Source organism: Asparagus officinalis, chromosome 1, assembly GCF_001876935.1.
Source record: "Asparagus officinalis chromosome 1, Aspof.V1, whole genome shotgun sequence".
NCBI classification, from domain to species: Eukaryota; Viridiplantae; Streptophyta; class Magnoliopsida; order Asparagales; family Asparagaceae; genus Asparagus; species Asparagus officinalis.
Genome location: NC_033794.1, coordinates 1369494 through 1380968, shown reverse-complemented (window position 1 = coordinate 1380968; position 11475 = coordinate 1369494). Strand labels below are relative to the sequence as shown.

The 11475-nt window shown below is 37.2% G+C and overlaps 2 protein-coding genes and 1 non-coding gene across 5 annotated transcripts in view; 2 read left to right on the top strand and 1 right to left on the bottom strand.

The window, feature by feature from the left end:
• The window catches only part of LOC109845372 (protein LEO1 homolog), a 15821-nt gene extending 14388 nt beyond the window's left edge, over positions 1-1433 (top strand). For 2 of the 3 annotated variants that reach the window (XR_002248327.1, XR_002248325.1), the window contains exons 11-13: positions 275-426; positions 880-985; positions 1083-1433. Coding sequence is in view for 1 of the 3 variants with exons in the window: in XM_020414625.1 (XP_020270214.1) it covers positions 275-412 (138 nt within the window). In the remaining 2 variants the exon portion in view is untranslated. The remainder of the gene's footprint in view (positions 1-274; positions 427-879; positions 986-1082) is intronic. The other variant, XM_020414625.1, reaches the window with a different exon arrangement.
• Positions 2993-6244, bottom strand: LOC109845361 (stromal cell-derived factor 2-like protein). The gene is made up of 6 exons (XM_020414611.1): positions 6059-6244; positions 5809-5949; positions 5228-5368; positions 4376-4425; positions 4151-4280; positions 2993-3360 (listed from the first exon to the last, which is right to left on the bottom strand). Exons 1-6 carry the CDS (start codon positions 6155-6157, stop codon positions 3277-3279), a joined length of 645 nt encoding a protein of 214 aa, XP_020270200.1. The 5' UTR covers positions 6158-6244; the 3' UTR covers positions 2993-3276.
• Positions 7105-7186, top strand: TRNAS-AGA. The gene has a single exon. It is a non-coding gene; the product is annotated as a tRNA-Ser (tRNA).

Sequence of the window (11475 nt, the reverse complement as noted above, 5' to 3'; positions counted from 1 at the left end):
CTGGGCTAGCCAAGAAAAACCCCTGGCTGCTGGGCCCCCCCTACCCCATCCAGAGCCAGGTAAGTAGGATGCTTAAGAGACACAGGTGACAGGGCGTGGCGCCACAGTGTTAAAGCCACATTTAAACTCACCACTGCCAGAGGGGGGCTTGAACTCGAGCCTCCCTCCTGGCAGTGGGATGTCACTGCCACCCGCCCACACGTAGGGGGTTCCTTAAAGATGGTTCATGAATTTGTTTCTGTCAGTAAATTTTTAAACTTTTTACCTGCTCTAGGAACCAAGGAAAAAGAAGGAAACTGGAGGAAGCAGTCGCAAGCGCAAGGAGATCGAGTCAGATGAGGATTCTCCTCCCAGAAAGGCAGCACCAGCTCAACGCAGAAAGGCAGTTGTGTTTGATAGCGATGAGGATTGAATATGACAGTTCCAGTAAGTAATACTTCCTTCACTTGGAATTTTTTGTCTATTCCATTTCTTTCTGATGCCCTTTTAGGATTTAACTGATTCATATTCTGTCTCGCTATAGAATACCACGGCAGTGGCTCTCAAACAGTAATCTGGGTAGAAAGTTGGTATATATTATTTGATGACTAATTCACTGAATCCTGATTTTTGCCATTTCCTTTCTTTGGGAAAAATGCATATGGAAATCTTAGTGTGACCATAAAAACATGTAGGTTTATATAGTAATAACTTTTCAAAATCTTCATTTTTTTCACTGACTTTGGTCATGTTATTTTTTCAGTTAATTGTGCATTTCTTTTTTTAGGGGGAAAAGGCCTTAGCCTTAGTTTTAATGTACATGGTTCTATCGCCAATGCACCTCTTGGTTTCTAGTGTACTAATTTTTTCCCCTGGTCCGTGTTTTTATTATTTTTGCAGGGGCCTAAAACTGTAGATATGCAAAAGAGAGATCCAATAAAAATTTCCACCTTTTCCATTCTCCTTTTTTTTTAATTTTATTTATGCAAGAGTCGTATATTCAAAGGTGATATACACTTTAAAAGATTTCATATATTTTTGTTATCCCCTAATCATATTTTCATCTAAACAATTTTTCCTGCTCAACGTCTTTTTGACGACAGGGAAAATAGGATCCGGTTCATCCGTGGTGACAAACTTTGGATGTCTCCGACAAAAGGCGTATTCGTTGGAGGCATCAGTTATCATCAGATGGTATCTAGTTATAGATCTGTGGCAGTGAGAAGCTTATCAGTTTTAACAGAAATAATATAATTGAGGATTTTGCTAAGCCATGCTTTTAAATTTCCAAGTGTTTGTGAGGCCAACTTGGATTATATGCTACTCCTTAGTTTCTTTTTTATTGAAGAAAAAAAAAAATTCTGTGGTTGGAGAATTTCTGTTGATGGATGGCAATTTACCTTGGGATTTTCGTTCGGTGCTGAGTTATACCTTCTTTTAAAGTTTTGTCTGCATCTCTTCACCGTAAACCGCTGCTCCTCAAATCATACGGAGTAATTTGGCGGCCAAATGTAGCCAACAGTAGCCTTCAGCATTTCACCGCAGGGTGCAGTGAATAGGGAATACTAGTCTATTGGTAATTTTAATGTATCAGTAGTAAAGATATTTGAGCTCTTGTTAATTGGATTCTAGATGCATACAACATGAAATGGTTTTCACTTTGAATTAGAAAATGAAGGACCGATCGGATCTGTAAACATGTATACCTTGTAGATAACTCTTAGAAAATAGAATAAATGTTTGTAAGCAGAAGATAATAGATGATTAGCTCTCTAATTGGGAGTTCACTGTTTTTATTTCTGAGAAAAGAGAAATTAGTGATATTGGATAGCGGACGAAGACAAGTGGAAATTGCCTCATCGTATTATATACAGAATCCCTCTGTGGTTATAACATAAGCCGCCGCGAGCTATTGTGTGTTGGCTATGTTGCGGGAGAAAAGGTATTTTTGCCTTCAGGAATAGTCCTACATGGAATAGTGATATGAATAGTAAGGGGTTTAAATTGCTTCACCTCTTATTGGGTTTTGAGTAATGTTTTGTGTTTTGTATTGTTTGGCCTTTGCATAACACACGCGTGCGCACATGTTCTTTTTATTTCTTCAGCCTTCTTTTTTGCACGTTTTACACGTTTTTGACTCAGTAATTAGCAACGTGAGTAACGGCTAGAGATCATGCGGGGAGTTACGCGGATTATCAGAAACGTGCGTGAATTTTGAGCAACGGCTCTCAGGGTTCCGACCCTATAAAAATACTAGCCCTCTCATTCTCGGAAAAAACACAGAAAACGAAAGATCTCTCCTCTCTTCTAAAACCCAACTCTTTCTCTCTCTCTCTCTCTCTCTCTCTCTCTCTCTCTCCAAAATTCTTTGCTACAGTTTAATTGTTTTGTTTTTGGGCAACCTTCTTCATCTGAGCAGAAGCTCTGCACTCTCGCCCAAGTTTAAAGGTTAGCCGATTCCGGAGGTTTTTACCGTTAGGAGAGAGGATCATCACGACGCAGGGCGATAGGCGGGTCCTTAATCTTCTAGGGCAGTGTTTACGCGACTACTCCCGATCAAGCCAGATTTTTTTATTACTTTTATTTAGGATTTTGCATGCTATAAGCGTAATTTTATTTGATTTTTGTCAAACATCGTGTATTGCGTCTGTGATTAAAACATAAGCTATGTCCTTAATACGTCCCCAGTTCGAAAAGACCTGAAAAAACAAAAATATTACTAACGGCAATCCAATCTGTTTCCTTCGAGGGTGTGTTTGGCAACTTTCATGGTAATACGGTGAAGGCTTTAAGCATGATAGGATTAAACTAAGATAGGAGCTATCCAAAAATAACTAATCTAATCTCCCACAAGTTTTTGGCAAACACATTTTAAATATTTATAAAGTGCGTGCTCTTATCCAAATTAGTGGGTGAGCGACCAAACGAGCTCTTACTTCGGTGTTACGGTATATCACAACTTGATTAAGATTTATATTTTCTACTTAAATACATCAAAATGTTTTCTCATCTCTTAGCGTCAAAAGTTTTGTAATATTGCATGAAGTAACAAACTTCCAACAGTTAACAAGAGGAGATCACGCTGCTCAGTACACAAACATTCTCTAGATCAAGTAACAGCGACAAACCTATAATTTCTCATATCATCAACACGCAACAACCTTTGACCTGATGGATTCCGAGCAGTAAAATATACAAGCAACTAATTAGCATCTTGATCGGATGTGAGGAGAATCTACCGATTGGATTGCTCACCTATGATGCTGAACTAGAACTTGGAGGGCGAAAATATTACGATTATTTACTCGGGTTAATGGGGAGGTACACACCCTCTGCTGCCAGCCAAATATTATCAGGCTTCTTCTCTCTGATACCACACACCTGCCAAAGTAATTCAATGGTGAATCATTTGATCTCCATTTCTATATATCGGTCGTTGTTGAGAGGGGCTAAGAAAGGAAATAATTTTTGGAGGTTTACTATATTTGAGAAATACTTTTTACTAATTCAGAATCTTAAAATGTTGACATTATCAGATCATGTGATCTGAAGTTGAGGGCCAGCATAATTCAGTTTCTTTTAGTGCAAAATGTAATCAGAATGGTAAAATAAAATCCAAACTGGTCCAGAAAAAAAAAACTTTTGGACTGCATAATTCCATCAAATATTTATGGAAGTTAATTAGTTATCAAGATTTAATAGTCGCAAGCCTCATTCCTTCATGTATACTGCTGACCCATCTAATGACTGCTGCCTAATCCATGCATAATGTTGCTTAAGAACACGTTGAAATACTTGAAAGTACTTTCCACACGATTAAAAAATAGGCCATAAGACCACAGGTTGTAATGAAATAAATGGCACATCACTGAGAAGTAACTAAATCAACAAAATTGAAATCTAAGTTCACACCATTTTGGGGACTGAACAAGAAACAGTTCAAATTTTATATTTGGAACAAATAAATGAGAGAAAGGAGTGCACAAGGACTAGTTTTGAAAGTAAAAGAGTTACCCTACTATCTGCTACTTCATCTATCCAAAACAACATTACAGCAAGTTAATTGATGTTCTCAACATGGGGATTGACTCAAAGAACACAGGTTACAATGTTTTAAAACTATTATGTAAACTATAAATAACACCCCAAGAGCGAAAATAATTCATGTTACCTCTTGTTGCCCACCGGCTATACGAGTATATTTCATGTCATGACTGTGTAGATAGCCACCCGTGTCGACGTGCCTCAGTCTTACTCTTTGGTCTTGCTTCCAGATTTTCCCATTTCCTTCAATTTCCAATCTGAAAGGCAGTGATAGCTGATAAGCAACCTTTCGAACAAAGAAACTACCATAAGGAATTATTCTTCCTTATATTTTAAGTCTACCAACTCTCACCTCCAAAAATCTCCAGTATCTGACTCATCATCACCTCCAAAGCAGCTTATCTATAAGTAAAAAATTGTCAAGAATTGCCAGCCAAGTTGAGAATGGGGAGACATGCATGCGATGCGAATCATAAGAGAGGATGGTGAAAATGCAACAAAATATATAATGCCAAAGAGATGCACCATTATGGATACATGGTCAATTGATGTCCCCTGATGTGTTAAGATATCATGATGGGGGGTGTTGGAATGCTTACAAGTAGCTATTTGGTGAAAGGACGCGTTAATAACCTCCTCACTCACCCCACCACTAACTTATACGCTATGAAAACACACGCCCAAATCAGCAAAGAGATCTGATCTTTTTCTAATAGCTTCTGTATCAAGTAATATATTATATAAGCATCCATGAGGTATAACATCGACAAGTGTATCGCGCTCATAGAAAAAAGAACAATCAGGCAATACTTTGCAAAAGGTGAAAACAAATATTCTATAAATTGGTAAGGGTGCATAAACAGGCAAAACAGGGTCAAAGCCTACAATGGCCTAAACATGGCGGTTTAAGCATTCTTGGCAATAGTTGACCTAAGGAGCTACTGCCATATTTCAGACAGAGACACGATCAAATCAATACAGTTTCCCACCAATCAAGCAGTGACGACCACGCCAACCAAACCTAAATCAACATTCCATGTCGTCATTGCCGCACATAATTTAACATTGATCCCAATCTGTAAATTGTTAAGAGAAATATTTCATAATTTCACTGGTTCTGATATAAGACAGGAGAACCAACTTCAGTTGCTGCCATTTATGATTGCTTTAGATAACCAGAAAACGAACGGAGAATTCTACCGACCTCTAGATTGCCGGAAATTGGAGAAGCATGCAAGTGGCTGTGTAGCCATTTCCGTGTCTTCATATGTTGCAGCCTTATAATATCTCCGTTTTGTATTATGTCACCTTGTTTGGCAGATGAATCCGGTTGAGCCCTGACAATCTGAAAAAACCACATGAAAACAAAGTTTTAAAAAGTTAGGACAGATGGAGAAATTAAATAATTACCATGCCATCAATAACATATTCAACGTGCGAAAATGTGCTAAAAGTTGCAGTATGGAAAGCTCTTCATTCACATAGCAAAACTCATCCTTAACACTAAATTTGTCAAAAATTTTGTAACACAATCCCAGGAAGAAGAAAAAAAATGCAGCAGATGACTACTAATTAACTAACTAAAATTAATAAACAACTGGAAATGCGTGGGAGAGGTAATTAGAGGCCGAACCCAAATCAATTCAGAATGTGTCTTAACATTAGGTGATACTATCAAAAAATTGAAGCACTCCCAAGTGATCTCGCAAGTTCACATCTTTCACAAAATCACAGTATCCAATACAAAATTTGAAGAAAAAAAATAGAAGGAAAAGAAATATATACCCAATAACTATTTGAATCATCGACGTTGGGAAACCCGGTAACCGACTGCTGCCCGCTCCCCGATCCATAAGGAACCTCGTGCGAATGCAGTCGAAACTTCGTCCGCTCGTGCATCAACTTGATAACGCTCCCATATGTTATCTGCAACATCAAATCAAACGAAAAAAAAAATTACGAAAACGCAACAATCGCCAGCCAAAAGATCGCACATTTAGGGCTTCAGAAGGATCAGAAGGGCTCCATTCCCAACCTCGACGTCCTTCGCAGCAGCGGCCGGGGCTGGGGAGAGATCGCGGAACCCTAGGCCGAAGAAGAGGAGGATGGGAAGCGCGAATCGAGGGAGGGGCATAGATTAGGGTTTGAGCTGAGGGTATAACTGTAATTTGAGCGGTGAGATTAACGGCGGTGACGGGACCCGGAGTCTGAGCTTTTTCTTCTTCCCACGGTCGCGTTGGGTGCCGTTCCCGCTCTTTTCGTGGGGATGTTTGTGCCTCGGTTCCACGTCATTGTGGCGAATAGGATGATGACGCGTGGCAGGTCAGCTAGCGTGGCAGAAACGGTGGGCTTTTATTTCGGGTATAATGGGCCTTGTGGGCCTGGGAAAAGGAAACCGGACGGCGTCTGAGGGACTTTGACCCGCCCACCGTCACCCACGAATTCTATTTCACAGAAAATGTGGAAATGGTTTGTGATTGAGTCGATATTTTACCGCTCTCTAAAATTACCAACGTATCAACCTCCCATCAATCTTTCAAAGATAATTGCTAGATGAAATGGCTAAATTTTTTTTACCCAATTGGTATTTTAGTAGGACAAAATTTTCAATTTATACTTATAGTTTCTCCACCAATTTTTAGGTACTAATACATAATTTTTGCTGATTGTTAGGGGCCTAAAAAATAGCGTGAAAGCATCCTGTGATTTTCATGTGGACCGTTTTAAATACTCATGTGGTAATGGGTTAATGATGATCATCACATTAGTTGTGCGAGAAAATCATGTGATAGTCACATGAGGCTTTCAACAAATTATTCGCTGAGAGTGAGCATTCACCCATTATTATAGCGAAAATTTGGCATTGACGCTTTCATCAAATTATTCGCTGCCAGCGAAAGTAAGCATTCGCCCCTTATTGTAATGAAAAATTGGTATTGATATCTTAAAATCACCGAAGACATTAAAAGCACAAAGTCTGAAAATGAGTCCACCTAAAATGACTAAAACTCCGGCCATATATTTCTCTTCAATGATGTATTTTAAGACGAATTTAAAATTTCCAATCACAACAGCAACAAAGTGGTCGTGCCGGAGTGGTTATCGGGCATGACTAGAAATCATGTGGGCTTTGCCCGCGCAGGTTCGAATCCTGCCGACCACGTCTCTTTTATTATATTTTTTTCCCAGTATATTTCATTTCATGAAAATAACTAAATCCTCAGCTAAAGCGAGCAATTTCTTCCTTCATATTCTGTAACTTTCTGTGTTAATTTCTCCGTGACCTTTATAATTTCTTCTTCGGTTGTGATGACGATTTTAAAATCAACCTAGATGATATTGATGTGTAGAGCATGTGGGTCCTTGTTGATTAATAGCATCTCATAGGTAAAATGGTCAGATTGGTATATTTTTTCGAGGCTTGGTGACATGTTGGTATATTTTCTTTTAGTTTTATCAGAGTGATATATCTTTTCAACTCCTGCATCATATAGACCTTAAATTTGGCCAGAATTACTGTTTCGGCTAATTTTAGTTACTGTTCCGGTCAAAATTAGTTACTGTTCCTGCCAAAAATCCCATCAACCCTAGCATTAACAGTAAATCCGATCAAAATTAAGGCATGTATGATGCTGTATGATGCCGGAGTTGAAAAGATATACCAATCTGATAAAACTAAAAGAAAATATATAAATATGTCACCAATCCTCGAAAAATATGTCAATCTGACCATTTTGCCCATATATTAATCTCCAACTAGAGTCACAATTTTTAAATATTATTAAATTATTAATACGTTAGTGTCATCTCACCTCAGTTACTTGTATAAGAACCTCAGGATGAAGCATCTTTGAATAAGGGCCTGTTCGTTTGCCTTAAAAAAATGGGAAATCAAAGAAATGGAAAATGAAGAATTGTTTTGGAGTGTTCGGTTGGCTAAAAAAAAAGGAAATCAAAGAAATGGAGATGAGATGAGATGAGTTGTCACATTATTATTGGATGATGTGAGTGATTTTTTAAGAAAACTAGTTTTGATGTTGTTCGGTTGGCGAAAAAAATAAGGAAATTAATTATAAGAAACCTATTTCCTGTAGTTTTCTTGTTTTCTTTTGTTCGGTTCATTCTTAAAAATAAGAAATGAAATGAGATGAGATGAGTTGTCATTGTATTATTGGTTGATGTGAAGAAAGATTAAGAAATGTGTTTTCACAACTTTTTGGGATGAAATGGAAGAAATGAAATGTTAATGAGATGAGGTGAATTGTTATAATATTTTATTCGATGATGTGAGTGATTTGAAATAATAAAAAGAGATGAGTTGAGTGATGTTTGGATGAAAATAATATTTTATTAGATGCGATGGATGAGTTGTTAGATGAAAATAATATTTTATTAGATGTGGTGGATGAGTGGTTAGATGAAAATAATATTTTATTAGATGATGTGGATAAGTTGTTGGATGAAAATAATATTTTATTGGATGTTGTGGGTGAGTTTTAGGGATGAAAATGGAAGAAATGGGTTATTTTGAGATTTCCACTATTTCCATTTTCATTTCTTGCTTTTTTGAAAACAAACGAACAGGCCCTAAGAAAGAATAGCACTGTCTTTGTCCCACTTATCCTTTTCACCTTTTGAACTGCGGTACAAAATAACGTACGATGCCATTTTCTGGCATCTAAGAGACTAAAACTAACAAATGTATGGATCGTATGATGCTCGATCCAGTTGTATAAATAAAACAAAATCATCAATATTAGTTTTGGAACCACTAATGTAAAGCTGAAATAATACCGACCATATAATCAATACCTGTATTCAAATATTCAGATACAGATGCGTGTATTTATCTATATCCATGTCATTACCCATGGCTAAGTTACTGGATTCATGTATTTTATTGGCCATACTTACCAACTTGGTATGTTTTCTTATTCCAAAGACGAAAGTTTATATGAAGTAGGATACGGTGACAACAATACTTGTTTTTTGGGCCGAAGTAAAATTCCGAGCAAGGTGACCTCATGTGCTTTGCAAGTGCGCTCTTACGTGACTTAATTGGGCTTTTATGGTAAAGGTTAAGTAGAATCTTTAACACACCGTTATAGAAAAATCCCAAGAATGTTTCTATCTTCTGTCTTTTCTCTCTATTCTCTTGTTATGCGAGGGAAAGATCGATTCTTCCCCAAATTGCAGGAATTCCCTAATCCCATTTTAATACTAGGAGGGAAAATAACATCCAATTTTATTTTCACATTTTAAGTTCTTATTTGCGAAAGAAAAAAAAAATCTTCTTCGGTTCAAATGAACGAGCCTTACAATCTACCACCTAAGTAGTCGCTTTAGCATCACGCGGTAAGTTGCACATAACATTTTGTCACTTGATAGTGTGCTTCGGTCAAAATATAGGTCTTTTATCACTGTACCGCATTTTACATACATTACTGTTACCGAAATAAGAAAATATACGGAGTTTATATATAGAATTAAAGGAATATATAAATTTGATAATATAGCCCGTTATTCATACCCCGCCCAAAAAATATCCATTTTATATTTGCTTCTTATCGGATTTGGACATTAAATATATGTACCACGTAGGATCAAAAGGTGTAACCACCAAAAATGTTGTACCCTTTTGTCCTCGGCGAGTGCACGTGCTGGGCCCGTTGGGGTCATGTGAATGGAAAAATACATGCAGGATAATGACAAAAAAGGAAAGTAGTAAAGAAAGTGATATATGTACATAAGTCGGACAGCGGGTCGGATCTTATAGCCGGATCCTATGCCATCCACTATGCGTAATTCTTTGAGCCGTGCAATCTTATTTTATCTTTGAAAAAAGGGAATACTTTTTTTTTACGTTTAGTAGTTAGCACAGTAGACTGTGAGGCATTTAAGGTTGTATTAGACATGATCGTATACTTATTCATTTTGAATCTTTTTAGTCACATCATACGTGGTAAATATATTCATAAGACAAAATGACAGACTATCTATCATGCTTATGTTTAGATTTCACAATTTGACTAGCCAGACCATCTCGCGGAAAATGGGCTGACTCAGCCAATGAGATAACTCATTTAACTCAGCTAAAGTCTAGAACATCCGCGCTAAACTTATAATTCGATTAGGGGGCAAAAGCCTGACCTAAAATATCGAATGTGGTAAAAGGGGTCCATGACAATTGTGCTCGTCTTAGCTCACCTAACATGACTTATCCTAACCCGACATGGTTTTATGGTGATTTTGTCCTGCTAGCGATGATTGATTTGAATCGTATCATATTTCTCAGCATATCATGCTAGGAAATATCAATTGAGTAACCAGCATTTATAATTATTAACTTCCATAATTTGCTTGAGCTACACATACGTCGCGTGTATCATCTTACGCAAAATGAGATTCTACCACATTCACTTACTTGTAGGGCAAGTAACCATCATAACTATCTCCGCTATGAGGATGATGACATATGTAACACCTAATCTACCTACGCAATCAGTATAAATATGCAACCGTTACTAACAGGTAAAATGGAAGACTCATCTCGACATTGGGTCGGTATCACCAATCTTGGTCCGTGAAACTATCATCTCTAAAACCCTAACCTACATGCATATTGTTTTGACCTTCATCACAAGAGTCTTCTTTTGGCATAAGATGTCTTTGGTTGACAGCCTACCATGATTGATGCTTTTTTCTGTATCTAAAGTACCATTAATGGAAGATCATCATGAGACATCAAAGAAGATATTGGGACCACAACGTTGAATCCAATCTTATGGACTCAATCTAGGCTTTTCCTTGCATCAACCTTATCAATATAGTGACATAATCATGAAAATAAATAAATATGTCTGCAATCAATAAAGTTAAATATAAACAAATTTTACTGTTATCCTCATCATAAATATCCATGGAATCAATAATATGCTGTCGTTTTCTTTATGTGAGTAAAATCAATGGTCAATTACAGATTGTGTTTCATTAAAAATAATAATGCAAGGAGTAATCAAAAGACTGAATTTATCTTATAATATAGATTCTCCTCATTCCACAGGACAAATAGGTAAAACATATAAACCACTGAAAAGTTTATACTATTCAATATCTCAAAATTTCCTTTTGTGGGAAAATAAATTTGTATAAAAGAGGTACCAAATAATTTGGGCAAACATGCATATTAATTTCTCCCACACCACCTAGCTATAAGGCTTGATTTGGTAGGAACGAAGGTGAGGGGAGGAGAGGGACAACATTTAGACTTGCCATTAATAAGAGACTTTTAGAGGGGGAGTTAAGGCTATTTGGTTGATGTATTTGACATTGGGGGTTAGGTAGAAAACCTGTCAAAAGAGCACTTTTTGCAGGCTTTCTACCCCAAACGCCTCTAAAAAGAGGCGTTTTGGGCAGAAAGCATGCAAAAAGTGTTTTTTTGGCAGGCTTTCT